This window comes from Lagenorhynchus albirostris, chromosome 17 (assembly GCF_949774975.1).
Source record: "Lagenorhynchus albirostris chromosome 17, mLagAlb1.1, whole genome shotgun sequence".
NCBI classification, from domain to species: Eukaryota; Metazoa; Chordata; class Mammalia; order Artiodactyla; family Delphinidae; genus Lagenorhynchus; species Lagenorhynchus albirostris.
In genome coordinates this window covers 1,025,621-1,049,512 of record NC_083111.1, presented here as the reverse complement: position 1 = coordinate 1,049,512, position 23,892 = coordinate 1,025,621, and the positions used below count along the sequence as shown (strand labels likewise).

The 23,892-nt window shown below is 47.7% G+C and overlaps 1 protein-coding gene across 1 annotated transcript; it reads left to right on the top strand.

The window, feature by feature from the left end:
* The first annotated feature begins 18,039 nt into the window (after positions 1-18,039).
* On the top strand, positions 18,040-21,685 carry SNAI2 (snail family transcriptional repressor 2). Its single transcript, XM_060127450.1, has 3 exons — positions 18,040-18,216; positions 18,905-19,450; positions 20,389-21,685. The coding sequence occupies exons 1-3, from the start codon at positions 18,138-18,140 to the stop codon at positions 20,568-20,570; spliced, it is 807 nt and encodes a 268-aa protein (XP_059983433.1). The 5' UTR covers positions 18,040-18,137; the 3' UTR covers positions 20,571-21,685.
* Positions 21,686-23,892: the final 2,207 nt, after the last annotated feature.

Genomic DNA, 23,892 nt, shown 5'->3' with positions numbered 1-23,892 from the left:
ATGACGCTATGACAGTTTTCTTCTCTACAACTTTCGACACACTTGCTTAGTTTAGAATCACCAAACGCAGAACTGTTTTGTTCATAGAAATATACTTTATCAGAAATAGTCAGGAATGAAAGCCTCTTGAAGCCCTGAAAGCCGGATTAAAGTGGATTTTGTCTTGTAGAAATCAAAGAGAGCATTTTCTTCAAGCTCACTCATTTCCTAATTTTTTCCTAAAACACAGATTATCCATGTTTATAAAAAAATTTCCTATATGTTGTCATAATGAAGTAACCAAATATCGTGGATCCCAATATATATAATACAAATATTTTTAAAGATTTCACCTACTACAGCATAGATTTTTGGGTTAAGGGAGTGAGAATATTTTCCCTTAATTTTTATTGGTTTGGGACTAATTATAGACCCATACCGCCCTCTGCTGGCCACTGTGTGCCTGACATTAAAAATGGATGTGAACCTGCAGAGTCTGTGAAGAATCCAACATTCCCCAGAAAATAAACTTTTGTTCCCCTAGTGAATGACGGTTTTTTTCTGACATTTGCTTTCCAATAAACAATCAATTTTTTTAATTTTTACCTTTTTATTTCTTTAATTTTTAAGCAGGGCTACTTACTTAATGGCAGTCTTTAGTATATTTCTTAGGATATTTTTTGTCAAAATGTCACTGATGTAAAGTTAAAATAACAAAATATGTGCAATGGAAGAACTGCCCCCAAATTACACATATATTTTAAATCGCTTTTTTACTTCATGTTTTTTATTTTCCATTTAATATATTTTCATATACAAAAAATTTTATACATTTGATATAATTATAAGATAAGGTCTATCACCAAGATGTGCCCTATATTCCACTGATTTGCCAGATGGATTGCATCCACCAAAAAGGATGGAGATTTCACTGATTTAGAGTTTGATACAGATGTCACAGGACAGTTGAAAGAGAAAGTGACGGGCAGCTGGGATTTGAAACTCGTAGGTCAGCTTGCTTTCTGAAAACAAGACTTCGGGCAAATATTTTCTGTAACTCACCTTCAGTGTCCTCATCTTCAAACCGCAGGTGACACGGGATCCTTACAACGTGTGCCTAATAACACATATTTCACGGAGCAAGACGCTGCCCGCGGGTCACCCAGCATCCTGGTGGGCGCAGCTCGGGTTCACAGGCCGTCCCTTCCTCTCTCTTCCTTCTTCTCTGAGCAACAGTTCTCACCGATGTACCTTCAAACACTGGCATGTATTGGGTTCTCAATAATATTTGTTAGTGAATGAATATCTTTAGCAGATGATGGCCGCAAGTGGAGACATGTTAGCATATTCTGGGGTCTGTATCTGGCCTGAATGCTTTTCCTAGTCAACATATTAAAAGAGTTCTAACTGAAACAGAATATAAAACTGTGGACTTATGACATTGTCCCCGAAAGCAGCTGAGTATATATGCATCCTTTCTTATTCTTTGTTTGGTTCCATGGAAACTGCTTTGGAAGGTGAGGGGGTTTTTTGGTTTTGCTTTTGTTTTTTTAACATCTTTATTGGAGTATAGTTGCTTTACATTGTTGTGTTAGTTTCTGCTGTATAACGAAATGAATCAGCTATACATATACATATATCCTCATACCCCCTCCCTCTTGCGTCTCCCTCCCACCCTCCCTATCCCACCCCTCTAGGTGGTCACAAAGCACCGAGCTGATCTCCCTGTGCTATGCGGCTGCTTCCCACTAGCTACCTATTTTACACTTGGAAGTGTATATACGTCCATGCCACTCTCTCACTTCGTCCCAGCTTACCCTTCCCCCTCCCTGTATCCTCAAGTCCATTCTCTAGTAGGTCTGCGTCTTTATTCCTGTCCTGCCACTAGGTTCTCCGGAAACTTTTTTTTTTTTTAGATTCCATATATATGTGTTAGCATACGGTATTTGTTTTTCTCTTTCTGACTTACTTCACTCTGTATAACAGACTCTAGGTCCATCCACCTCACTACAAATAACTCGGTTTCATTTCGTTTTATGGCTGAGTAATATCCCATTGTATATATGTGCCACATCTTCATTATCCATTCATCTGTCGATGGTCACTTAGGTTGTTTCCATGACCTGGCTATTGTAAATAGTGCTCAATGAACATTATGGTACATGACTCTTTTTGAATTATGGTTTCCTCAGGTTATATGCCCAGTAGTGGGATTGCTGAGTCGTATGGTAATTCTGTTTTTTGTTTTTTAAGGACCCTCCATACTGTTCTCCATAGTGGCTGTATCAATTTACATTCCCACCAGCAGTGCAAGAGGGTTCCCTTTTCTCCACACCCTCTCCAGCATTTATTGTTTGTAGATTTTTTGGTGATGGCCACTCTGACTGGTGTGAGATGATATCTCATTGTAGTTTTGATTTGCATTTCTCTAATGATTAGTGATGTTGAGCATCCGTTCATGTGTTTGTTGGCAATCTGTATATCTTCTTTGGAGAAATGTCTATTTAGGTCTTCTGCCCATTTTTGGATTGGGTTGCTGCAGCCAGGATGACGCACACCCACCAGCTCACCACCCATCGGCCATGAAGGATGTACATGTGAAGTCACACGCTCACATATGGGTGGACACTTTTGCTTTCCTTTAATCAAGAATGGCCCCCCTTGAAGGGGACCAGAATATGTCCCCCAAAATATGCCTCTTTGGCATAAGGATTATTTTAAGCTGATTATTTTGAGAAACAGCAGATGCAGGAGAAGCTCTGAAAACAGAGCCTAAGTTTCCTTTTTTAAGGGATATTCATGGAAAGCACACGCTCAAATCTGCATAACAAACCTTACTAAAAAATTCTTGTTTGTCACACAGTTCCTGACCCCATCCGGTAACTGACCTCCCTTCCCCGACCAGAGTCCAAAATGCCCCTCCATCGTGCAGCCTCAGATGCCACAAAAGGCCCCAAGCTCCAGCCGCTCACTCTTTGTGCACACACGTAATTAAAACTAGCTTTTTTCCTCTATTGCTAATCTGTCTTATATCAGTTTGATTTGCAGGCCCCAGTCATTGAACCCAGGAGAGCAGAGGGAAGACGTTGTCCTTTCCCTGCCCTCTGCACAAAGAGCCCCCTACAGATGCCCACCAAGTGAGAAAGGTGTTTTTAAAATGGTGACATGATTATCAAGTGACCAAACTCAGTATCACTAATGAGACAAACGGGTGTTATATCTCCTGATCTGCTGCCACTGGACGGCTGCAAACCCCCTCTGCAGCACTCCCACCAAAACTGTTCTCGGAATCTGCTGACAAACCCAGACTGTGAACATTACACAAAACTATGTCAACGCATAGATGCCGCATGAGCTGTTAAGTATCAGGACGGAGTGAGGTGTTCAGAGTAAAATGACTGATGAAAACGTGGGCACCAAATAAATCTTCTTACGTGGACAAAATGTCTCAGGGAAATAAGATCATAAGTAACTGTGGCTCCGTTGAGAAAGTGGAAGACAAGGCTCCAGGAAGCAGGGAAACAGCAGATTTTAAAAGCAGATTTTAAAATCACAGCAGATTTTCTCTTCCCGTGCACAGAAAACCTGAGATGCCTGGTTCCTCCCTGACCTCTTCGAGCCGACGCTCAGAGCTAGTGAGAGGCTGCCTGCCGGGCTGTAGTCCTCAGAAAGCCCACTGAATAAATCATATTTCTCAACTTGCGTTGCGTCAACTTTGCGTCAACGCAAAAAAAACTATGCGTTTTTTTTTTTCAGTTGACATATCTAAACGTCCAGTTTTCACCAAGACATTTTAAGACACACAAAGGAACAGGACACTCTGTCCCACACATGGCAAAATTAACAGTTGGCAAAGTTATAGCAGAGGAACACCAGCTTGAAGGAACAGACACCTTAAACAGATTGTTTTCAAGCGCACGTGGAATAGTCGCAGAGTAGACAGACCATAGACTCGGCCATAAACCAAGTCCTAATAAAGGTAAAAGGACTGAAATCACACAAAGTATATTCTCTGACCACAATGGAGTTAAATTAGAAATCAAAAAGCGAAGGTAATTTAGGGAAAGCACAAATATTTGGAAATCAAACAATAGATTGCTAAACAGCACACACCACACACAGGTGAACGAACGGCCAACGTAGATCTGAATGAAAATACAACATACCAGCATTTATGATAAACAGCTGTAACAGGACTTAGCTTTCGAATCTAGCTTTAAATGCCCATATTAGAAAAGAGTGTTCCCAAAACAGTGATGTAAGCTGTTCCCCGTTAGCATATTGATGAATGGCTAAATAATTTGTTGTATCCTTACAATGAAATATTATCTGGCAATAAAAAGGAATGAAGTACTGACACATGCTACGAGACTGATGAACCTCCGAGACAGTTACGTGAAGTGACAGAAGCAAATACGAGAGTCAGCATGTGGTGTGGTTCCCTGTCTACGAAATGCCCATGAAAGGGAAACTTAGAGACAGAAAGCAGATTGGGGGCTGCCTGGAGCCGTGGGTGTGGGCAGGAGCACGAGAGACCTTACTGGGAGTGTGGAAACGCTGTAAGCAAGCCTGATTTCTGGCGGAGGCTGCAGCACTCAGCAAGATTATTAAAAGTCCTTGAATGGCTGAATTTTATGAGATGTAAAATATATACCTCAATAAAACTGTTTTTTTAAAAAAGCAAAAGCTACATGCATCTATGGAAAGATGGAAAATACCTACAACCTCCCTTCTAGGTATCTCCTTCCAAAAATATTTCTCAAGAAAAAGAGGAAAAAAAGTAGTTGTGTTGGCAGTGATTCCTTTACTCCCTTGAGGACTTTATGATGGTAAGGCAGATTAAAAAAAAATTGATTAGTGAAACAACAGACTTACCAAAAGAAAGAGAAAACTACAGCATGGTAGAAAACTCAAATCTATCCAAATGTCTGCCTGGTAGATGCTACTGTCATTCTTTGTACAAAATAATAAACAGCAAGAGAATCAAAATCTCAAAATCCTCAAATAATCCCATCACCTCCTGCTGCACAGGGAGTCTGCCCACCCCCCCAGTTCCTCACTGTGCTCACACCCCACCCCACGGAGAGGACACTATGGCATGGAGACCCCTCTCCACAATCACTAACCCAAGCTTCCCCGCTCTGATTATAACCCCCATCCCTTCAACTTCTTACCCATTTGACTCCCTAGACCTGTTCTTAAATCTTAAAAGACTTCAAAGTATCAAGTCCTCTGAGTTTTCCTTCCACCAGCCTTGTCATTTCTTTACCCTTTAACTGAATTGAACTGGTTCATTGTATCAATAATATATTCACTGTTAGTTAAGAGTATGTTTAGCTTGATGTATTAAAAATATAAACAACACCACAGGTGTTTATTTCTATCTGACTAGTAAACAAACAAACAAAAAAGACAACTGTAAGTTACTAAAAAAGAGAGAGAAAAAAAACCTGTCAACATAGAATTACATGCACAGCATGAATGCCATTCAAACTAGAGTAGATGAATTGCATTGAAAAGAATAAAATATCTGGGAATAAGTTTAACTAACAAGGTAAAAGAGCTGTACAATGAGAACTATAAGACACTGATGAAAGAAATTGAAAGACATTCCATGTCCATGGATTAGGAGAATTAATACTGTTAAAATGCCCATATTATCCAAAGCAATCTATAGATTCAGTGCAATTAATATCAAAATTCCAATGGCTTTCTTCACAGGAAGAGAAAAAACAATCGTAAAATTTGTATGGAACCACAAAAGACACTGAATAGCTAAAGCAATCCTGAGAAAGAAGAACAAAGCTTGCAGTATCACACTCCTTGATTTCAAACTATATTCTAGATATATAGTGATCAAAACAACATGGTATTGGCATAAAAAAACAGACATATATATCAATGGAACAGAGTAAAGAGTCCAGAAATAAACACATGCATATATGGTCAATTAATTTATGAAAGAGAAACCAAGAATGTACAATGGGGTAAGAACAGCCTCTTCAATGAGTGATGCTGGGAAGACATCTCTCACAGACAGAATGTCCAACAACACAGAGAAACAAGCGCAGGTGGAAGAGAGAAGTCGGGGTGGTGGCTTTTACTTTTTATTTTTAATCAAGCTAGCCTGCTGGAAAGGTGGCTTATTTCTAAACATAAGACCATTTTATAGTTTATCGAAATGTCAACATACATATTTACACACAAATTTTCCTCCAGTGCCGTACCATTTATCTCAGAATACAGATGATCCTTTCAGGACAATGGCCCTAGACTCGGCCTCATCTGCAGCTTTTTCTTCTGTCCCTTCCTCCAACACAGGGGCCTCTTTTGGTTTTTGGATGTTCAGTCTGCTCCCTGCCACTTATTAGTCCTTCCAGAGTGTCCTCCTCCCCTTCCCTGTCTCACTTAGCTGGCACCCCTCAACCCTCTGAACTCAGTTCAAACATCACCTCAGCAGAGAAGTATCTCGACTCCCAAGAAGATCTGATTTCCTGCTGAATAATCTTGTAGCATCCTTCACCCACCACAACTGCCCTCATCTGTAGTTCATGCTTTAGGGGCAAGAGATACCCCTCCCCCTCTAAACCGTAAGCCCCATGAGATCAGGGATCCATCAGCTCTGCTCTCTGCTCCCCACTGTTCACACCTGGCCCTGCACATGTCGGCCATCTAAGCCATAGTCGTTGAATAAGTAAGGAACTAATATATCCATCAAGCTTTCTGAAGCCCCACACACCTCTTCATGTAGAAAGTATAAATTCCATCCTTGAAAGTTAGAGCAAAGGGGAAATTAAATTTATCCCTCCCTTACCCCCTCCACCTTATTTATTACAGTGTAAGAAACTCTATTCCAACAATGCATTCAGGGCTGTCACACCTCCAGCCCCAGTAAATAGGACTAATAATTGAATCATAGACTAACCGTATTATTTGAGACGTTGGCAGGTATCGTTGTTATGTTTGGAAGACTTAGCTTGACCAGCAATATATCCAAATCCATGGATGAGTCATGTCGTAACAAGGATCTACTGTACTGTTCAGATTTGGCTGGGAAATGACAGAGGTCTCCATAGCTTTCCTTGGCTCAGATCCACTGCCCTCTTGTGCAGTAAGAAAAACACCAACCTGAGAACCCAAGGCGGTAGGAGTGGAGGCAGGACCTTATTGAAAAGAAGCCCCAGAATTACTTCTACCACAGCCTGTCAGAAGATGTTTCAAAACAGAACAAAACAAAACCAAAAGGAACCCAGGGTCACCCTAGAGTCATGGCACCAAAAGGTCAATGATCGTGTTTCTAAAACAAAACTGCTGTTGCTGGATTTTTGAACGGCCAGAGTAGTTCCTTTTAAAAATGTTTTTATAACAAAAAGTGATGTCATTTTTAAGCGTGCTGCACTGTGAGCTCTAACAACAGCAGTGGTTGTTCATTCGACTGCTCCGTAGCGGATCTCACGGTAGGAGAAGCATAGGGCGCGCCAGGCTAACTGGATTCGAGTCTTGCCTACGGACCGATGGGTTGTTGGGCAGCCCATGTGCAAGATGGGTTTTATCCTGACTTTATCAGGATGAGATTAAAGGGATTAGGAGAGGATTCACCAAAATAAAACCTGCTGAATGGCTTCCACAATATCTAGCTCATGGTAACCACTTAATAAAGGACCTTCCTTGTTAGTACTGCTCTGTGCTGAATACTGTGTGAGCACCTTACCTGCACCAACAACTCTGAGAGAGAATCATCAATATTCCCATTTCACCAAAGAGTAAATGGGAATTAAACAACTAGCTCGAGGCCGCTCAGCTAGTATGTACACTAGTCACTATTCAGATCCAGACCTACTGAACTTCAGAGTCCGCAGTCATTTTTGAACTCAAAAACTGCATCATTTAATGGGCACTCAGGCTGGGTCATATTACCCTTTATTACACGCTTAACCAAACACAGTTACCCCAGTCTGCATGAGGGCTATTATTGTCTGATTTCCAAATACTTGGAGGTCAATAAATGGTCGTTCTGCTAACATGCAATATACAAACCAGTAGACTTAAAACAGCTGCCATATGTATGAAGTCTAGTTCTCAATGTCATCAGCTGTGAAGTAGTAAAATATACCCGTCCTAGAGAGTTGTTAGGAGATTTAAATAAGATTCACAAATATAGTTAGTGCAGTTCTTGGCTAAAGGCAGGCACTCAGTAAGTGCTTATTAAAAAAAAGAATACATATGCATGTATATATACACAGGTTCTTATAAGGATATAAAATCCATAAGAAAGAAAGAGAAAGAATGAAAGAAGGAAGGAAGGAAAGAAAGGAAGAAAGAAAGAGAAAGAAAGAAAGGGAGAAGGGGAGAGAGATAGGGAGGGATGGAGGGAAGAGGGAAGGAAGGAAGGAAGCAAGGAGGGAAGGAAGGAAGGAAGGAAGGAAGGAAGGAAAGAAGGAAGGAAGGAAGGGAGAGAGGGAGGAAGGGAAAGAAAGAGAGAAAGAAAGGAAGGAAGGAAGGAAGGAAGAAAGAAAGAAAGAGAAAGAGAGAAAGAAAGAAAGAAGGAAGGAAGGAAAGAAAGAAGGAAAGAAAGAAAAAGAAAGGAAGGAAGGAAGAAAAAAAGAAAGAAGGAAGGAAGGAAGGAAAGATAGGGAGGGATAGAGGGAGGAGGGAAAGAAGGAAGGAGGGACGGCAGGCGGGATTCAGGGCCCTGGGCTCTGTCCATCTTGGCACTCAATCACCAGGAGTTGCCTGCTGGCGGGAGGGATGCCTCCAGGTGTCTGTTTGCATCAAGGACAAGAAGCCTCCAGGGAACAGAGAACTGAAGGATGCGAACCTGCAGGCGCCGGGGCAGTGCGCTGGAGGGAAGGACATCTGGCGCTGGGCACTGCGTGTGTCAGCTGCTTGTCCTCTGAGCAGCCCCCGCGCCCTCACCTCTCCGGCCTGGGTCAAGGGCATGGAAAACGGGAGGCTGCGGGGAACCCCAGGCCCGGGGCTGCTGCGTCCAGTGCTGTGTCGTCTGCGCAGCGGAGACGAGGCCAGGTTCGGGACTGGGACTGGAGGAGGCTGGATGCCGTCTAATGGGACGCGTCTGGCTCGGACAGGAGGGGAGCCGGGGGCACCCAGGGAGTTTCACCATATCTTCCACAACCTGCAGGCGTGGTCACTGGAGGCATGGACACGGCCACCAAGACAGAGACGCAAGAAGGCGTCCCAGGACTCTGGGCAGGAGCTGGGCTCTCCAAGAGGAAGCCTGTCTACATAGCTTGAGAGACAAAGCAGGAGAACCGCTCTTCAAGTGCTTCTGTTCAAACCCCTTTTTCTCCCCAGGCTGACACAGCTTAAGAAAATATAATCCCCCTAAAAACAAAGGGTTATAATGAATCGTCTTTAATCGTCCTTTTCAAGTCAAAAACTGAGCCTCTCCTCACCCTAACGTGCCAGTGGTCACGCTGATACTTCGTTTGAACGGTTCATCTGCCTGAACTGATTGTGGGTGTATCTGGTGAAATCGCCTGAAAACATACCAATTCACGTGTTCTCATGGGAAAAGGACGGTGATGAGCACAGCATTTCCTATAATTTCCAGATTATTATTTTTTAGTTCACTTTGGAATCCATTGACTCACTTCTGATGGAAGTAGCCAACATTTCTATTCCAAGTACAAAGAAAGGAAAAAAAAGCAGCAAAATCCCACCCTCAGAAGACAACACACAGTACACAGCTTCCAAACTTGTTCTCTGCCATCAGCTGAGCGGTGCGTTCAAGTTCCCTGTACCGCCCTTCAGTGGCTGGGTTTCCACTCCCTGTGGGAGCGGTCCCACCCCCCGGCTCCTCCAGGGAAGGCCTCCCTGGGCTCTGTGTCCTGGGGACCTTCCATGCATGGCACCCACCCCTTCCGTCCGACACTTAATCCTGGGGCGTCACCCATGTTGATTTTCAACATTGTTGTGTCAAGTCAGGGCCTTCCTGGGGCTCAGGGTGATCTTCCTCCAGTGCAGAGTCTCTATCCTGATACACGGGTGGCTCGGATCCGTGTCGTGGGAACGACGTGGACCACTGGCTCTGAGCCCTCCCGTTTCAGGGGGCCCCGCCTCAGCCTGTGTGTTTAAAGATCGTGGCTCCCAGGGACCTGTGTCCTTTTTCTTCCTTACTGCAACTTGACAAACGCTGACCCTCATCTTGGAAACGAGGGAGAATTGTGCTGTACCCGGGGAAGTCAGCACGGTTGCAGGTGCCTGACGGTCCCCCCAGGAGGGACTGGGCGGAGGGGGTCCCGTCGATGGGAGGATGCGCCCTGGCTCACGTGGCCAGTGGCTGTTCCTGTAAAGGCGCAGGTTTGTCGGGTGCTCTGTGGCGGGAAGCGGCACCACGCCCACACCTCTGCGACCACCCTCATCCCCACATTTGCTGACACCAGGGAGTATCACCAACTGGGGAGACCCACCAGGCCGTTTCCAGAGCTCCCCCAATGCAGCTTAGAGCCAAGGGGAGCCACCTTTCAGTCGACCACAGAGAGAACACCGAGCGTCGGGGGAACCAGGTTGAACTGTGGTCCTTCTTGTGTAAGTTCTCCCCCAGGTGGAGGATGTTCCAGCGTGTGGGATCCAAGTCTCCCTTTGCACTTTGGTCTAAAACTACTGAAACCAAGACATCCTGTACCTTCTGTCCTCCCCTTTCCACGAGTGAGGGTCCCTCCTGGGGTGGAGGATGCATTTGCCATTTTAAGTGGAACCTGCTGTTTCCCACAGTCTCCGCGAAGCACGGGGACATCTGTCCTGATGTACGGGAGCGGAAGGATGAAAGCAACATTAAATGTGCAGGGGACGCCCATGCAGAGGCATTAAACTGGACCGCTTCCGGGATGGAGAAGGCAGCAGAGGCCAGGACACTAATTTCACCAGAGCTTGGAAGTAGAGAACGGTTCCTTCTTTCTACTTTGACGCCTTTAGCGGCTTTCGAGGAGAGTCTGCAAAGGCTGCTGGCTTGCATTTCCCAGCAGAAGGTGGCCTGTCCCCCAGCGCTGTGGAGGCTGCCGCCAGGGCTTTACCCCGGGAAGCAGTAGGGTCAGACCTCATCCCCTGTGAGGCTGAGAAGCCTCTCCTCGCCTTCCCGGCCAGAGTCAGAGGGCGCACGCGGCCCCCCATCCCCGAGGCTCTGCCCTGACGCTGAGTCTCCGCCTCAGCTTCCTCTCTAGCCTCAGTTCCCGTCACCCTTTCCGAAGCACAGCTCCTGGTCTGGGTCATCACTCAGCATCAACAACAGAATTCCAAAGGTTCCAGACAACGTGGCGTCTCGGGATTGCTCTCACGCCCTTGATGTCCACCCATAATCACCTTCGAATGGTTGCGCAGTGCCTCTGCCTCGTGATGTGTCCCCCCCAGTAGAGTCCGGGTCCGTGTGGCTGCCCTGGGGGTGGAGGGCAGAACCCCACCCACCCGGCTCCTAAGAGGCTTTAGGCTTCTTCAATCAGCTGTTGGTCTCTAGCCGCCGGCAGTCGCAGTAAGGAGGCTCCAGTGTTAATACTAGTTAATAATAGATGCTAACACTCTCCTGCTGCCCGTGAACTGGACCACCACCTCCCCTGGCAGTGGGCGACGGGGACCGGTCACTCCGTAGCGCCAGCGAGAGGTTTCCACCCGAGGTCTGAAGGTGAGGAGGGAGCACCATTATGATGCTGGCTTCAGGATAAGGCTTTTACTTTTAAACGCAGGTCACAGAGTGCGTTTAGAAAAGATTGCTCTGCCCGTATGTGTGTGTTTCTTTTGAAACAGGTATAACTTAAGAAAATGTCTACTTTGAAAAAATCACCGCATATGAAATGAGGTTTCCATCCGGGCAAACTAGCTGGTCAGCAGTGGACCCAAGTGCCCACAAGGCTCTGCGTGTCTTTCCTAGGGGCTTGCAAACAGTGTGCCCGGGTCTTCCTGGCTGGGGACGGCCACTGTCCTGGCGCAGAGGACAGGTGTCAGGGAAACTGGCGGGACCCTCGTGTCAACCGCGTGATCTGACAGACGCGTGTTTCTGGGAAATGGCTCGCCGGGAGGTGGGCCCAGATCTCAATTAAGGGAGAAAATCATAAGCAGAGCGTGATTTAGACTTTGCTTCTCTAATCGTCTTGAAAAGTCTGCTCTTTGAAAGGACTTGGCGTGAATATCCAGGTGGATGTCTGGGCGACTCGGGTCCGGGGCTAAGCCAGGGTATCTGGGCACAGGGGCGGGCGGGCAGCGGCACTGACATACTGCCCCCTCCCTGCTCAGTATGGCAGTGGCACTGATCCAGGACCTGAGCACCTGGAAGGCATTCTGCGGACCTACTGTGTGCTCTGCGGGGCCAGGGTGGGTGCCCAGGGGACTCGGGGAGCTCCCCCTCTGGCTCCCCGAGCCTGTCTGTCCACCGCCGCCTCTGCTGGGGACAACTTCAGCCCCCAGAGCCGGTAGACACTCGTTCCCCAGCGGCGCCTGCACTCCCTCCGGGCCCCCACTGGAGCCGGCGCCCAGACCCCTTCAGGCGTGGACACCGTGGGGTCCTCGGCCAGACCCGGGAGCGGGGCTCACACCTCCTCAACTGCTCTGCGCTGGGGGGTCCGGAGCAGCTCCGCCTCCCTCAGGAGCCCGGGGCCTCCCAGTCCGTCCCTCTCCAGGTCCACCCACCAGGCTCCCCCACTTCTCCTGCGGCCTGGCTGGCACTGGGCTATGGTCAGAAGCCTCCCCGGGGACCCAGGGTTTCTTACAGGCTCCCACTGGGAGCCCGGCTCCCTGTTGTCCCCGAGGAAGCACCTCAGTCCTTCTAGTAAGCGGGTGCAGACCAACCTGCCCACACATGTACAAGGAAGCCATGTCCACGACACGGCAGCGCCCCACGCTGGGGGCAAGGCGGGTGTGTCACTCCCGTGCGCTCACACTTACGGAGAGAAAGAGGACTTCCCGGCTGTGGGGCACCCCCATTATAGCTGGAAACACTGTTTCTTTACGGGTGGGCTTATTTCCCCAACAAAGTCCCATTAAAGACTGGAGTCACTTCCAGTTTTGAAAGCCACGTGGTGCTTATAGGATAAGAATACGATCAGTGTTGTCTCCTTTTTGGTCAAAGACCACAGCAGCTCCTTAGCTAAGTGCTCAGGACTCTGGTCCAGTGTCTTCCCAGAAGCCACACCCAAGGCCTGGGGTAAATGATATCAAGTTTGAAATGAAGCAACTGTGCCCCCGGTGTTACTTAGGAAAAAAGGGAGATGCACAGCGCAGACTGTGGTGGGTGGAACGGACACAGGAAGATGATTAAATAGGAAGATTATAAACATTCCCTAGGGAGGAAGACTGTGGGAAGACACTCTTCGTGCTCTGCAGCTGGTAATGAGCCTGACTCAGTCCTGTGATAGAAATGGTTACAACCGAGCAGTGGAATAGGTAGGGCTTGAACTTAAGCACATTAGAGATGAGTGCCCATCCCCCCCCCGCCCCAGTTCCCTATTAGCAGTGTGACCTGAGCCCTGCATCTCCATCTCCTCACTTGCCCTTGCAGGGCTGGCTACTTTGGGGAATAACTGAGCCATGCGTGTGGAGTGCCCAGCACGGTGGGCAGCTCACATGGAACCTTCTAGAACCGCGGCCTGTATATCACCCTCCACTCCACAGACTGCCTGGCCTCAGGGTCTTGCCTACTTAGCAGACCAGGTGGGTAGCGGAGTGCCCAGCCGTGAAGGAGGACACACAGTGGGAATCTGCCCCATCGTGGCCACTGATGCCCTGGGATGCTCGTTCCCGCCTTTGAGCCTCTGCCTGTGGGTCATCAGGGGCCCAGCGAACAACCATCCGCGGTGCCCCTGAGTTTCCAATACGATGCTTTCCTCACGACGGCCCAGACTGATGAAAGTCTTCCCCCCTCACTCACCATCCTTTAAGCGGCATAGTGCGTTTGTAAATATCACCTGCGTTTCTACAAACACAAATAAGTCACTGTTAATTAAGAACAGATTAAAAACTCAGGGTTTAAATAATGTTTGCCTGAAATTGGGGCCACTGCAAAATGAAGTTCGGTTCAGGCCCTGGGTGTGCGGACCAAGCGTCCACCTTCCCCGAGGTGGCAGCCTTGTCAGAGAATTATGGAAAAGGATGATCGGAAAGGAAACCGGGCGTCTCCCCAACTCCACCAGTAGGTGTCTCTCTGCGCCCACAGATCCTGGAGCCCCAGCGTGCTCTCTGCCGTCCTTCCTGCTCCTCTAACTGCCCCGTCCGCAGGTACGGATAGGACGCTGCGGGCGTGGATGTCTTTGACCTTGAATGGCACATGAACTGCAGTGCAGCCACCAGAGGTAAAGGGGGTTCGAAAACCACGCCTTGAGACGAGGTGCTGCATACAAGTTATTCGACACAAAATATTCAATACATCTCATTAAAAGCTGCTCCCGCGTTCAGCAAGGTTTTGTGTTCGGTGTGTTAGATGCACGCCCCTTCTGACCTCACCGCATTGGAGCCAGGCGGACACACACAGAACCCGCGGCTGTGAGACACCCAGGAAGAATGAGCGCCATCACACCATACAGCACACCCTGACAGCTTGCCTTCACACACACACACACACACACACACACACACACACACACACAGAGGCTCATGCTGACCTCGCTGAGCAGACATACGTGTGTACATGAGTTTTATCCACATCCCCAGAGGATGTCATGAAGCTCAGAACCTATTAGCAGAATCCTACACTCACTCTGATTATTTCCCCTTCTGCACTGGGAAATATTTGTCCCCATATCATTGGAAAAGAAATAAGGGAAGAGTATCAAACATAATTTACAGACAGAGATACCCAGGTACCCAAGGAAATACTTATTTCTCTTTCAGGGGCTGGTTGACTTTATCTGAAGCTGAGTTCAATTATGAATTAGGACTACAAATGCGTACACATCTGTGTACAAACACAGGTACGTGCCGAACCAGGAGCGGCCTCACGCCTTTGTCATTCAGACTTCAAAGTTCCATATCACAGCCACTGTGTTACTATCTAAATAGTTAAGGAATTAGCTAGGCACGATCATATTCTCCAGAGAGCACAGTCAAACCAACGACATTCCATGACTGCGTATCTTTCAAGGGAGATTATCCCTCCCCCACCCGCTCCAGGGTGCCTGCCACAAACTGAAGCCAGAAGACACACGACCGTCTCCGGAGCCCATTCTCTGCCTCGGCCCAGAGTGGTTTCCTCTGGTGCCGGACTTGTTTCCTAAACTCAGTCCGATCTGCACTGCGCCCCACATGCCTACGTACCTACGTGTGCACAAGTCCCTGTGCAAAGTAAACAAACCTCAGGAATCTGATTTACTCCCCAATCCGGCGAGGCAAGAATGTGTCTTTCATGGAAAAGACGGGGTCCGGGAGAAGTCCCACCCGCACGGGGAGCCTGTGGGGAAGGGCTGGCCCTACCGTGGGGTCGCAGACCTGTCCTTTACAAAGCTGTCTACAAGTCACCTCTGTCAGCATCTTCAGAAAACAGAGCAAAGAAGAGACTGTCAGGTAAGTCACATCAGGGCCCATCCTAATAGCCTTCCCGACAATTAAGGAACCAAATCACGTGGGCTTCCAAGGTCCCACGTGTCCCACAGACCACAGGGAAGGCGCGGCCCCTCCCGCGGGCTCAGTCGCAGGGAGGGGTATTTTTAAGGGCCCACTTCCTCCAGGAGAACCGTGATCCTGGGGGGAGTCGGGCCCGGGAGCCTAGAAGCTGCCCCCAGGCCGTCCTTTCTCCCCTCACGTGTCTGCTCCACAAAGGGCTGACATGTGCCCCCAGCTCCCCCCACACACACTGCGGGCCCAGGAACATCTCAGCCCCAGTGTCTTTCCTCCTCCTCCCAAGAGTCTGAGCCGTCCACCCAGGACTGCTTTCTTGCAGAACAAAACCCACTTGGGTGTGTGCTGCCCCAGTGACACATTTAAGCCCAGAGTCCATGCCTGGGCCAGAGCGCCTTTAGCCAGTGACCGAGTCCAGATGCTGGCCGACAGGAGGGGACCTTTCACAGGTGTGGCAGAGCCCCGCAGCGGGTTCCTTGTTAGGGGGTCCTGTTCTTTGGGGGGGGTCCCGGCAGCCCGCCTCCATCCTTCCATCCTCACTGCCTCGCCTGGCACCGCTGGCCCCTCGGTGGGTGTGTGAGCGGAGCACCTGTGCCCTGACTCACCTGAGCGCGGCCCCGCCTCACGGGGCCCGCAGACCTGCGTAAGGATGCTCCTCAGATGGTCCTGACACCCCTACTCTCCGCCAGTGGGTGCGGGAACGCTTCCCGACTCTGCCTGGTGTGTCCGCGCGATGAGGCTTCTGTAACCCAGCTTCCAGGGGGTTCCTAGCGGAGTGAATTGCTGCTCAGCTTTTAAAATGGACTCTTCGAATACACAACTTTAGCAGGTTATCTCGTGCTGTAATTACCAGCAAACAAACACCGGATGCCCTTCGCAGCCTCAGTGTTGTGCGCGGGCTCTACCTGCAGCTCGGTGAGGACAGGAGAGCACGTGGCATCTGCGTTTTCCCGAGGGGGTCGCACCTCTAACACAAGTGCTTCTGCAGGAACGGGCTGGGAAGGGCGAGGAGGACCCCTGCCCCAATAAACCAGGCCCGGATCTGAAGCAGCCCTCCCCAAAGCAGAGGCTCAGAAACGGTGCTGTGAGGGACCCTCCAGGTTACCGTTTGTGGAGAAATCTGAGGCATGTTCACATTTTCCTGGCGCCTACGAACACCGCTCCTTCTAACATAAAGATTCATCTAAATTCCTTTCTCTGGCGTTTAAACTAGTGACTGTTGGGAGAGAAAAAAAAAAGGGGGGGATCATTGAAAATGGGCTCCTGCATCCGGAGTGCCCGCCCCGCCCCGCACACGGCTGCCTCACCCCGAGATTAAGAAGTTATGCGGCCTGCCACGCGCTTCCCTCTTACAAGGCTTGACTTCACACTGTTATTTTTTCACTTTTTTTTTCTCCTGGCACCTGTTCGAATCAGGAGTAGGGTGGTCTGATTACAAATTTGTTCCTTCCTTAATCTCTAAGCAAAAGGTGGGGAGAAAATCTGGAAGGGACAGAGATGTTTGAAAATACGGTTGAAATGTCATTTTTACAATGAGCCACCTTAGCGTATTTTCAGATTGAATACCATACACAAAATCAAGGTATTTTTGCTGGTTACTAGACCAGCTTAAAAGCTTAACCAAGCAGTACTCATGAAAGCACCCTTTCTTTAAAAGCACCATGCAGCAGAGCAGCAGACATGAAGTTTGATGGCTTTATACTGAAAGAAACAGCACCATATAAAAGCAGGTAAATGTTTGAAACAATTGTCTCTAAGGGCCCATTCAGGCTTTTTTTTTTCCATAAAAAAACATAGTGATGCATGAAAAGATACAAGAGATGTATCTTTGTGGAGATGTTAAGATTCACCCATCCTTCCCTCTCATCCCTGCGGTGCCCCCACTTCTCCCCGAACGCGGGTCCTTCAGGGGCTACAAAGCGCTTCTTTCAGGCACCGAGGCTAACATGGTGACACGGCCGCTCCATTTCCCGAGGAAGCGCCGCGTCCGGCTCGGCAGAGCCTCCGAGACGCGAAGCGCATCCTCAGCGCGAGGCCCCGGGAAGCCCCCTACGGGGCCCGCCGCTCACTCACTGGGGCTTTGTCCTCGCCGCTACCTTCCCTTTTCAAAAGCCAGGAGCGAACTGTTCCGTCCCCGGGCTAGCCGGACCTCTCCAGGGCCCGGGGGCCGGCCTCCCCGGCCAGCGCGGAGCCCACATCTGGAAGCCAGGCCCGGCCAGGCGGACCCGGCGCGCCCGGAGCACGGACGCCCGGCTTAGCGCGCAAGAAGGAAAATGACTTCTGCTGAAAAGACTCGAGCACTTTTTTCCTCTCCACTGAAATCCGGGGCACAGCCCGTTTGGAACCAGAATAACTTAGTCTGACAACAGATTCTTCCTCTGTTCACAGCTGTCCCAGAGGGAGGAGCTGAAATCTGAACCTCTCGGCTGTGATTGGACCCTTCTCGCAAAAGAGAGGAAAAAAAGGCCTCCCCGCCGCCACCGCGGGCTCAGTCCGCGAGGAGCCCGCGACCTGGCGGCGCCGCACGCGCACCTGCCGGGGCCGCGATGCTGTAGGACCGCGCGTCCCGCGCCCCGCGCCCCGCGCCCCGCGCCGCCGCCAGGATGCCGCGCTCATTCCTGGTCAAGAAGCATTTCAACGCCTCCAAGAAGCCCAACTACAGCGAGCTAGACACACACACAGGTAAAGGGGGGGCCCGATGTCTGCATCTCCATCTATCTATAAATAGGTAAACGCAGGGGCGCGCGTCCGCTCAGCTTCTGTTACAAAAGAGCTGGAGACCGAGCTGTTTGCCTCGAAACAGGGTCGCGAAACAGCGGTCATTCCTCTGATCATCCAGGCTCAGGTTTAATTCAAAACTTTCAAACTCTGAACTGGCTAGGAGAACTTCCTTGGGCTCGTCCATCGTCCTGTTCCAAAGCGTGTACATACTTGCATAATGAGTACGTGGAGGGTGGGTGAAGCGCTGCGTAAACGTTGAATTACTGCTTTTTCCCCCATGTAATAAGGCTTCTTTCCTGCAGAAAGCGGCGTGATTTACGCCGATCTTTGTACTCACAGGCGTAAGCCCTGCGACCAGCCCACGCATAAAATGGAAGAGAGCTTTTCTGTATCTCTAAAAGGAGTGGGTAGGTTTTCCCCTCGCTGGGCTGCGCTCGCTGACCGCAGTGTGCCGGGGACACAGATGTGCCTTAAGGACAGTGGCCGCGAGCAGCAACGGTGGAAAAGAAATGTCCTCCCAACGCCTGCGCCTCTTACAGAGTCTGTCTTCTCATAAGCACGCCCCGCGCGTGTGGCCAAGCAGATTCTTCGTGCGTTTTTGAAGCTACGTTTCAGCTCACTCTCCTCTCCCCTCCTCTCTCCTCCCCAGTGATTATCTCCCCGTATCTCTATGAGGGCTACCCCGTGCCTGTCATCCCCCAGCCGGAGATCCTCAGCTCGGGAGCCTACAGCCCCATCACCGTGTGGACCACAGCAGCTCCCTTCCACGCCCCGCTGCCCACCGGCCTCTCTCCTCTGTCGGGATACCCCTCATCCTTGGGGCGAGTGAGCCCCCCTCCGCCATCTGACACCTCTTCCAAGGACCACAGCGGCTCCGAAAGCCCCATTAGCGATGAAGAGGAAAGATTACAATCCAAGCTTTCAGACCCCCATGCCATCGAAGCTGAAAAGTTTCAGTGCAATTTATGCAGTAAAACCTATTCGACCTTCTCTGGGCTGGGCAAACACAAGCAGCTGCACTGTGACGCCCAGTCAAGGAAGTCTTTCAGCTGCAAATACTGTGACAAGGAGTATGTGAGCCTGGGCGCCCTCAAGATGCACATCCGGACCCACACGTTACCTTGTGTCTGCAAGATCTGCGGCAAGGCGTTCTCCAGACCCTGGCTACTTCAAGGGCACATTAGAACTCACACTGGTAAGAGAAAACCTAGTCAGGGACGTTATTGATGGACCGAAGGAAGCTCTGGGCTGGCTGTCGGATTTGCATTAAGTGGCGACACGGGGCCTTTAATGATGGATGGTCATTTTTAGCTACTGCCTGACGACTCGAAAAATCGTCAGAGCACCAAGGGCTCCATTGCTTGCTAACACCCTCTGCTCCCGGGACCGCAAACAAGCATTTAGACTTTGGAAAGTAGATCCAGGAGGTTTGGTCTCAAAGATCAGTTAGCAAAACAGGAAAGATGTGCTTGAATGTGTGTTCTGTGAAATGGCTCCCGAGAGTCAGCAAGTACAAACGGCGCTATCCCGGTCAATTGATCAGGGGGACAGAGAGATGAAGGCGTTGGGTTTTGGGTTTGGATGGTTTCATTCTTGCCGTGCTGTCTCTCGACCCACAGCAAGCTGGATGGTTAGAGCTGAACTGCTTTCCGTTGTTTGCTTTTGTTTTGTTTTTGCTGCCGAATTTTCTATTCCTAGCACAAAATTACCCTTCAGGGAGTCGAGGCGTTTATCCAGGCTTTGTCATACAAGAAAGGAGGGAAAAGGGGAAAGGTTGGGAAATTTGGGGAGGAGCTGACCGTTAGCTGCACCTGCTGAAGCAGAGAGCCTTGACAAGCGAAGCCCTGGGACGACAGGAATTATTTCTGCGTGACTGGTGGCAGGAATCATATTCTTAAGTTTTTTTTAATTTGATTTTTTTTTTTAATGCAACAGTCACATTTGTCTTAAAGGGCCAGATATTAAAACAAGTATCTGTTCTGGAGGGTTTGAACCAAGTGCGGCTGTTTCTAATGCTTTGGGCTAAATGTGGTGGTTGCTCATAAACGTTATCTGGCTTTGTGTTTCCTCTGAAAACACTGATTGTCTTTCTTTCTCCCCCCGCCCGCCCCCCCACCCCGTCCCACTCACCAGGGGAGAAGCCTTTCTCCTGCTCTCACTGCAGCAGGGCCTTTGCAGACAGGTCAAATCTGAGGGCTCATCTGCAGACACACTCGGACGTCAAGAAATACCAGTGCAAGAACTGCTCCAAAACCTTCTCCCGAATGTCTCTTCTGCACAAACACGAGGAATCGGGCTGCTGTGTGGCACACTGAGTGACACAACCCATGTTTACTCAAGCAGAAGGCATTTCTTCACTCCGCCTCCGAATGACAAGTAAAAGTCCAAAGGCATTTTCTCTTGTGCTTACCGACCAAAGAATATGTATACACACACACACACACACACACACACACGCACACGCACACACACACACAGAGCTTCAAGAGCACGGGCATCCATGTGTGTCAAGTTAATCCTTTCCATGTGAAGTTTAAAATTACTATATATTTACTGACAGCTAGATGGAGAGGATAAAAGACAAGAATCTTTCTCTTCAGAGATGAAGCAAAAAGCACATTGTGCATCTTTTCTTACTAAGAAAGAATTCAAAGATTTACATCGCTGCCAAATCATTTCACTGAAAAGAACAGTGTTGCCTTGTAATGGAATTTGTAATAGAACTTCCTATAGGAGGAAAATCTGCCAGACCCTATCTCAGGTGCCTTAGAAAGTATTCCGAGTTTACTTCATTACGTGTCTGATGTCAGGTCACCATCCTCGAGCTAAAGCCTGTTTTGATTACTGGTCATGCTTTAAACTGTGTTTTTAAGGGAGGGAGGGAGGGGGAGAGAGGGGGGGAGAGAGGAAGAAAGAACAAGAAGAAAAAACACAGGAGAATGTATTAAAAGTGGGGGTTTTTGTTCTTTTTTTTTTTTTGCCAATAACTATACGTGCCTTGGGGGAGACGGGAAAGACTAGCTTTGAACATTCCTGGTGCATATGCTCCATGTCATACTTTTTTAAAGAATTTTTGATGATTTTCTAAAAATTTTAATTTTTTAAATTTTAATGATTTTCTAACGATGGGAATAAGTGCAACAAAGGATTTTTAGAAACTCTGTGATGTACTTAAACTATTTTAAACGCATACAAGAAATGCAATCCACACAGCACTCTTTGCAACTGCCTTTTTAATTAATTGTATAGTTGATGAGTCCATGTAAATTTGTGTTTATTTTTATATGATTGAATGAGTTTTGTATGAAAGTGAGAAGTTGTCTATAGCTAATGCCTATAAACAACCTGAAGACTTGTGAAATTCACGTTTCTTTTTTAAAAAACAATTTTCAAGGTTCTTTTTTACAATAAACATTTTTGATTTAAAATCTATTGTTTGTATACTTTCAGAGACTTTGCTTACTTCATGATTAGTACCACCAAAGAGCTGCATGAAGAACTGTTTCGTTTGTTAATAAGAGAAAAAGTGAATAGTGTTCATTATGCATGTGAGTGTCGTTTTATGTGTTTGATTATAGCAAAGCAATCGGTCAGTATTTTTTCTTTACTCTTAAGATAATACTGTTACATTCAGAAAGACCACGTCCTAATGGGAGTTTGTTAGCAGTATCTCTTTAACAAAAATCATGCTTTCTGAGTGCTAAAAATATTCTCCTTATTAATAGTCAAGAATATTTTTCAAAAATTTTTCTTCTTGATGACTTGATTGTTTTGGCTTTATGAAATCAGATTACAATTACTCGTTGTAATCAGTGCTTGTCACACAGGCCACTAGAACAGTTTAAGGATTTTAAAAGAAATATTTAATGATATATAAGAAGAAAAATAGAACTTCTGCTTGAAAAGATCAGGAAAAAATGGATTTATTATAAATTATACAAGTTGGAAGATTAAACCGTGCAAAGAAACCCCACGTCTAGTGGGATGAGCTAAGCTGCAGTCTGAGCGGTGCAGAGCTAAGTTTCCCTTTATGGTATTTTGAAGAGGCACCACCCACACCCAACGTGCACTGAATCAAACAGGGCAGGACCAGCCAGACCACATACAAGCACATGCTTACCAAACGCCGTGGACGAACTCACAAGTCAAGATGTTAACCAAGTGTCGCAGGCACTGTGACAACCACCAAGCTGTGTGTTTAAACCCAAACTCCAAACCTGTGGTGTGGTTATTTCACTATTAATCACTTCTCTCTGGTTTGCTCAGAACTTGGAGAATTATTTTTCCTTTTAATGTTCTTGTGATGCAAATAAAAGCTAGAACTAGTATCTCAAAGATGTTAGCAATACCAATATATTCCCTTAATGTTCACACACATTCCACTATGTGTTACATTTAAATTTTAGTCAACATATATAAGGAGTGTGCATGTGACTAAAAAAAAACCCCCTCAATTTAATACTCTATGTTTAATTTTTTCATATCTCAGGATATATATCTCAAAGACAAAATTATTTGGAGAGCAATTTATAAATGTAAAAGAAATGGCTGATAGCTTGTCTGGGACAATCTAAAGTCAAAAAAAGACGGCTTTAGTTAGTGTATATGGCATATAAATGATACCTGGAAGTTTGCAGGCCAGGTAATACGTAGAAATATCCCACAAGGGACACGTGTGGGTGAGTCACATCCCTGCAGACATCTGGTTCGTCCTCCCAGGAACCACATCAGCCCACTTTCCTTTCCTCGTCAGTAGAGCTACAGGCAAGTCGTTTCTTAGTGTCCAAAACGCAAACAGATAATTTTCTAAAGGGAAAAGTCTGTTCATTCGTTTAATTTCCTAGTGAAGCATTAGTGGTAATATTTTTGCAATATATTTCTGCTTTGTCCTCACCATTCTCACTTCATTCATGATTTAAATATTCTACTTTCATTAAGGTCACATGAGTTTGAATTACGGGACATCAATCAGACACTGAGATTTTCTACAAATACAGCTCAGTCATTTTTTAGATCTTTTAGCATTTTTACAAGGTCTTTGACTACACGTCCTCTAATACATAAGACGTGGCTCAGATGTCACATACTTTGAATACTTTTCCAAATTCACCCTTTCTGACAGATTTATATCATTTACGATGTGGTGCTTATCTCACTGCATGGCAGTTTTGTTCTTTTTTTTTTTTAAAGATTTAATTTTTTATTTATTTTTGGCTGCGTTGGGTCTTTGTTGCTGTGCGTGGGCTTTCTCTAGTTGCGGCAAGTGGGGGCTGCTCTTTGTTGCGATGTGCGGGTTTCTCACTGTGGTGGCTTCTCTTGTTGTGGAGCACGGGCTCTAGGCGTGTGGGCTTCAGTAGTTGTGGCACGTGGGCTCAGTAGTTGTGGTGCATGGGCTTAATCACTCCACGGCATGTGGGATCTTCCCGGACCAGGGATCGGACCCATGTCCCCTGCATTGGCAGGCAGATTCTTAACCACTGTGCCACCAGGGAAGTCCCGAATAGGATTTTTTTTTTTTTTTTTTTTGCGGTACGCGGACCTCTCACTGTTGTGGCCTCTCCCGTTGCGGAGCACAGGCTCCGGACCCACAGGCTCAGCAGCCATGGCTCACGGGCCCAGCTGCTCTGCGGCACATGG